Source organism: Dipodomys ordii, unplaced genomic scaffold (assembly GCF_000151885.1).
Source record: "Dipodomys ordii isolate 6190 unplaced genomic scaffold, Dord_2.0 Scaffold7, whole genome shotgun sequence".
Lineage (NCBI taxonomy): Eukaryota > Metazoa > Chordata > Mammalia > Rodentia > Heteromyidae > Dipodomys > Dipodomys ordii.
In genome coordinates this window covers 18,740,550-18,747,183 of record NW_012267223.1, presented here as the reverse complement: position 1 = coordinate 18,747,183, position 6,634 = coordinate 18,740,550, and the positions used below count along the sequence as shown (strand labels likewise).

Genomic DNA, 6,634 nt, shown 5'->3' with positions numbered 1-6,634 from the left:
GGGGGCCCGGGGTCTCGGCAGGCCGCGTAGCGCTGCACGGTGCACGCCGCCCGCCGCCCGAAGCCCGCCTCCGGCTGGAAGCTGCTCTCTCGCCTCTGGCCGCCGGCGTAGTACCCGGGCGAGTGGTCGCTGGGTAGGTAATCGCTCTGTGAATATTCCTCGCACGGAGGGAACTTGGGGTCGACATAGTTTGAGTTGATCAAAAAAGAACTCATAGCCATTAATTTCTGGGAATTGCCCACAAAATATACTAAAATTTATTCCGACCCCCTGACTCGTTTTCCTGTTTCCGAAAGCCCTCCTACTTACTGTCAAGTGAACAAAGTTAGGGGCCCACGTGATCCTCGGAGCCAATGGCCACCCCGCCTGCGATTCCCGGATAAGGAAATCTGCTCACCCGGACTCTACTCCAGCCAAAGAGGTTTATTTCCCCTTTCTCTTCCCCCCACCCCACACCAGGATTTACATAGGGCTCCTGCGAGGCGACCCCCTCCTCTCCTCGTTCTCTCCCGCACCATGGAGAACCAGAGCCCGAGCGATCCAGGGCAAGCAGGTTGCGACTGGAAGGCCCATTGGGGCGATGGAGCTGAGCGCAATTCCCGGACCCCTTCAGAAGTTGGGGGCTCCCGATGTGGCCCCCTCCCGTTCTGTCTCACCTCTGCCCAGCCTTTCTTTGACTCTCAGATAGCTTCCATCTTCTCCCCAGAGCCAGAGGAAGCCCAGGCACCCTGGGTCTATATGGGGAGTTAAGTGACTGGTGGGCTGGGATGGGGGGGGGGAAATGTCCGTTTCGAAAGGGGAGCCCACTGAGGATGAGGGACCCTAAGCTTGGGGCTTTTTCTTTGCAGCTAGATGGGGAGGGGAAGGGGGTGAGAGAGGAGGCGTGGGGAGCTAGAGGGCGGGGTGGGGGGCGCGCAGGGACTTGTCAGAGATGAATGGAACCTCAGGCGGATCGATAGGAAATTCATGCGCTAATTCGGGGAGACCTCGCTTTCCAAATCGCATTTAGCTGCTCTATTAGCTAGGCAGTATCCGTCAGTCTGTCTGTCCACTTCTATGTACTCCTTTCTGCCCCACATGGCCCAACCTCAGAGAAATGATTTCTTCATAACCTGAAGAAAAGCGCTGGAGTTAAAAAAAACAAAACAAACAAACAAACACCCTGCAACTTTTAAGAGCAAATTGAAGAGCAATTTGCTAATTCCAGAACCAACAGAGCAATACTAACCGTGGCGCCGAGACTTTCTAATAGCCACTAATGTCACAACCTCCTAGACGAATAGAAATCTCGCATGCTTGTGATGCTGGAGAGAAGAGCCCTAGTGGTGACCCGATCCTAATGCTCGCCCCCCCAATAATACCCCCCAGTAACTTCATATTTCCAAGGCATCTTGTTCGAAATCCAAACGGAAAGGCAAACTCAGCATCCATTTGAAAGCGAATTTCCTTTGCCTTTGTATACATTCTGTAGGCAACAGTCTCCCCCCCCACACACACACTCCCCAGAATTTCCAATATATCCCTCTCCTAGCCCAGAATAGAACATGGCTGGGCTTGGGGTGAAAGGATTAAATTAAAACCACCATTAACAACATGAACTTCGTCAGTATAAAAGGAGCAAGGCTCCCCCCGGGCAGATGAGGGGGAGTTCAGGTAGATGATTCCTTGCTCTCTAACCATATGAGGAAGGAAAAGAAAAAGGATGAAAGAAAAAGGAAAGAGTCTTCTCCAGGCCGGTCACTGGATTGTCCTTATTTAGAAAAATAATGAATTTTTTTCTTCTGGAAAAAAAAAACAACGAGCGGAGTGTTTATGTCAACTACATATTCCCCTAGATACGAATTTGTGACCACAAAATTCCTTACACAAATTCGGATCTACAGGGTATATACAGAAGACAGACAGATCTTCTTTGCCCAGAAATTTTCCAGTTCTCCTACTTTCCGAGGATTCTTCCTTTGGGGTGTGGTTTGATTTTATTTCGTTTTGTTCTAGTTTTGAGTTCTGGGAGCAACACAAGGCAATATGGGTCCATTCTTGGGATCACAAGGTTTTCTGCTCTCCTCTTCTATTAGAAATACAAGCAGCCAGTCCGCAAAGGGACTCAAACCGCGTGGCCCCCCTCGCATGAATTATGAGATGTAAACATTAGCTAAGCACAAAAGGAGGAAGGGTCATCCTGAGGCTGAGTGAAGTCAGAATCAGGCCTTTCTGGGTGCTCTCCCACCCCTCCCCTCCCCCTAGTGCTATTTTTTTTTTTAAGGAAAAAAACAAAACTCTAATCGGCTCCTCCTGTGCTCCTCACACACTTCACTTGGCCTTTATTTTGTGATCAAACGAATATCTAGATATTTTCCAAAGCACCTCTAAAGCAAAGGGCGAAGGGACGGCGGCCGGGTGTGAAAAGGGGGTGTAATAAAAGTCCTTTTGGAAATTTTCAATGGTTAAAAAAAAAAGAAGAAAAAAGAAAGAAAGAAAGAGAAACAGCTGTAAAGAAAAATGCTGGGAGAGCAAGCAGATGGGGTCCTGGATATTTAATGACGGGCAATTCCGTTTACAACCTGAGAAAAAGATCAAAGGCATTTCATTTCCGAATGAAGGGCAATGAGGAACCATAAAAGATGCTGCCAGATGATGAGCTGCTCTCTCCCAGCCTTCCAAATGTTCTGGGGGGCCAGAGAAGGGGAACCGGTAACCCAGAGGTGTGGGGAGGATCCAGTTCCCTACTTCTCCAGCTTCTTGAAGATCCTCTCTGTCTAAACACACTCACATTGACTGTGCCCAGCCACCTGCTTAGGTGGCTAGCAGTGAGGCCAAAACACCAATCTGTAATTTCTCATCTTCCTGAGGCTCCCAGTAACTTCTGAATTGATTCACTAAACTAGGAAACTGAGGACTGGGCTGGAGGGAACTGAGGCTTAGACTGTGAGGAATAGAGACCAGGTGAGAGAAAATGTGCCCAAAGGAAGACTCCTCCCAACTAGATGCCACCGCCCCCCCCACATCTCTCCAGGTATGAGACATAACTTGTATCTTTACTGACCAAATCAGAAAACTCTCAAGCAAACTAACAAGTACAGAAACAACCCAAAACAACCCTCTAACCACCACACTCCAGCAGTCTTTGCCCATTCAGTCTTGTGAGTGAAAGAGCTCCCACCTTGAGGCAATTAGGTGCAGAGACCTTCTGGTCATGTTGTTGCTGTTATTTCTTAATCACAAATCTAGGCCCTGCCAATGTTGGCCTCTGGGCCTGGTTTCTAACACCAACGCTCTCCTAGCTAGGCGGGCACCACACATAATTGGAGGGAAACGAATTACATTATAGTTATAATCTTTGTCCACAGAAGGTCCAATAGGTTAATCTCAGACCTTCCTCTGGGCACCCAGGAAAACTGAAGTCCAGCCATGAGGGCCACAAAATGTGTTGGTAGGATTGTCACCAGCTCAATGGAATCAAGGATCTTTCTAAACCTTCTAAAATCCAGGGGCTCCAGGACCTACTCCAAGCAGCCAGGCCCCTCCCCCAACCCATACCTCCTGTCCTCAACTCCTGCGCTCGCGGAAACCCGTCCAACCCGTCGGCTTTTCGGAAGTTTGAGAGGGCCCCAGGGCCGGGTGCTGGGCCTCTCCGCTGCTGTACACTTCACGAGGGATGCGGCCCAGGTGTCCAGAGCACGCCAAGAGAGAAGACTTAGGGGACAGAGCCACTACAGAATTGGAGATGGTTGATCCTGGGTCCAGAGACCACAGAAATTTTCTCCTCTGCGCGCTGGGAGCCGCCACCTGCCCATCCCCTCTGTAGCCGAATGCAGCCGCCAGGGGTGGAGGACAGCGTTTATCTGCGGATCACCAGGACGGATTTCACCAACGCAAGTGGCAGCCTTCTCCCCTTCCACACCCAGAAGAATACCAACAGCAATATGCATAATAATAAAAAAAACAAGAAAAACAAGACGGTCGCGCTCGTTCCGTGCCACCACCCGTGCGCTCCCGGGTCATTTGGAGACTTCCGGGCCGCCTGCTCGAGGCAGCCACAGGTTGCTAACTGGACCTCTGCCTACCCAGCCCCTCTCCACCATCCACAGAGTACCCAGGCCGGGAGGAAGTGTCCACCTTTTGTTGGCGCGGAGAACGGGGCGCAGGGAAGTAGCGAAACCCAAGGGCCAAGCCGAGGCCAGTCGTCAGCCGCCGGCGCCTCGGCAACCGCTCTGAGAAGAAGAAGACACAGAAGAGGAGCGGGCTAGAGTACTCACCGGACCGCTCCCGGTGTCCGACCCGCCCGGACCCGCTGGACAAACAGCTGAGATCGCTCGTGTCCACTATTGTGTGTCCGGAAAACCGAACCTTGGCTGCGGGGCCGGAGGAGCCAAAGGCCCCCTTCGGAGGCCGGAACAAGACTTTTTTCCTTTCTTTCATTCTTTCTTTTTTTAAGTGTGTTTTTGTTTTTGAAGCTCAAGTTTTCGTATTAATCTCATACTTTGGCAGTCTTTGTTAAACAGCTGGGCGTGTCACGAGGCTCTCGAACATTTTAATAATTTTTAGACGCTGTGACCTGCGGTTCACCCCTCTCCCAACCTCCCCCACAAGCAGGCAGTTGCTAGAATATGCTCTGCAGTTCGGCTTGGTCATATTGAATTTTGCGCAGGTCATTACTAGGGAGAAAAATTACAGAGCCGGGATCTGATTCAACTCATCTTCTCCTGTAGGCTTTTTTTTTTTTACCAGATCCTTTCTTTTTCCTTAATCTAACCCCTTCCCCCCCCCAAAAAATAGTCCCATTCAGAATCCTCTGCCCCAATTTGATGTTCCATTATTCTTGTAATCTCTGTGTGTGTGTGTGTGTCCTGATTCCTAGGACAAACAGGGAGAACATGGGGAAAGTGGGATACCATTGGAAATTCTTTTGAGACCTGAGAAAGAGGTGGGTACCTAAGAACTCAAAAAATGTCCCTTTAGATATCTGGACCCCTAAGCGGAGTACAGGCCTGAGCCAGCAGCTCCCTTCCATCTGTTCTTCTAAATGCCTGCAATCACAGGTCTGTATCCTGACCACTGACAATTTCATTTGCTTTATTTACTTCTTCAAGTACCAGAAACACTTCTACTTCTGTCAAAACTTTGGGGGCTCCAGGGCCTTGAGCATGAGCCCTCTACCTCTTAGGGTAGGCACATTTGAGGAAAACAGAGAGAATCTCAGGAGAATAGCTGGGTAGCACTTGGCCAAAGCTGGGGATTTGGTATTTGGAAGCTTTAAGTATCATTTCAAAACAAAATACCCCCCCCAGTTTATGTAAAAGACACATTTCTCATCTATACAGTAACCCCTTTGCCACTGTCACCATCATAAAACAGTACACAGGAGCAAACAGAAGAGATTTAAATATCAAAGATATTCTGGGGTTTGTTTCTCCAGGATTAGAATCTAGTGGGATGTCTATAATACATCCCTCCCTTTCTTTAGCCATCAAGGGACTTACAGAGGTAGGTCAGGGGATTTCCACCCAGTTCAAGTCTCAGGCCTAGAGTGAGCACTGGTAGGGTAGTATCTCCTAGTACAGAAGAGTCAGGAAAGTGTCCCTCCAGTGCACCCAGCTTGGTCTGAGATAGCAGAGGTCATTCCTTTCCCACCTTGATGTCCCTCCTGCCCAAGACCTTGGGCTAGTCCAGTGTGTGCCACAGATCTCTACATTTGTCAACATTTTTGTCCCCAGATGAAGGGGAAGGAGTTTAAGGCAGAGCAGAAAGAAGTAGATTCTCCAGCTCTGATTCTGACCTCTGTCTCCTCAGGACCCAGAAATTCCTTTCTGACCTGACATCCCTGACAAACTCACTTGAGGATGAAGTAGAAATAAGACCTTCCACTCAGTTTAGTTAAAAACAGGGGTCAAATTGATTTGGAATTGGATATAAAACCATTTTGCTCTTCTAGCCATCTTTCAAAAGTCATCTTTACAAACACTTTCAGGTTATCTCCATTCTGGAAGGACAAACACACAAAGTGCACCTCCTACATTAAATGAGACTATGATGATATCTCATAAAGCAACCATCATTTAAAGACCCAAAATAGGCATATGCCTTGTTGTTATAATTATTGTCTCTCTTCAAGCATTTTATGAGCTAAGTTTAATGCCTAGATTCAAGGTTCATTTCAGGTCTCACCATTTCAACTTCTCACAAAGATCTCAGAGAGGCTATTTGGTATTTTTCCTTCTCATCCTCCCTTCCCCCCCCCTTCCAGATTGGGAGGGAGAGAGGAAGAGAGAGGATGATGGTAGTTTAGGAGAGAATAATGGAATCAGCAAACTACTTACCTTTCAGTATCCCCACAATTTGAGGAGAAGAATGGGAATTTAGTAAACCACTAGTGTTGGCCTGTGGGCTTGAACTCCAGCTACCTGGTTCTAGCCTGGGGGGCTGGGGATAGCGGATCTCTGAAAGCTGACCTGTGTGGGTGGGGGTGAGCAGAAGAGGGCAGCATGTCTCCTATAGGACCAGAAGGGTGGGGCTGATATGCTTGAGAATCAAACCTTCACCTGAGAACCCTTATTTGGCCCCGCCAAACGTCCTGCAAGGACGTGTGAGTAATTGGATTTTTTTAATGTGTGCGGCTGGGTTGGCTTAATTAAAT

The 6,634-nt window shown here is 48.8% G+C and overlaps 1 protein-coding gene across 1 annotated transcript in view; it reads right to left on the bottom strand.

Moving 5' to 3' along the window:
- Nucleotides 1-393, bottom strand: part of Hoxb4 (homeobox B4) — a 2,185-nt gene extending 1,792 nt beyond the window's left edge. Inside the window, exon 1 of the mRNA XM_013036818.1 lies at nucleotides 7-393. Within this exon, the coding sequence (XP_012892272.1) occupies nucleotides 7-221 (215 nt within the window). The 5' untranslated portion in view covers nucleotides 222-393. The remainder of the gene's footprint in view (nucleotides 1-6) is intronic.
- Nucleotides 394-6,634: the final 6,241 nt, after the last annotated feature.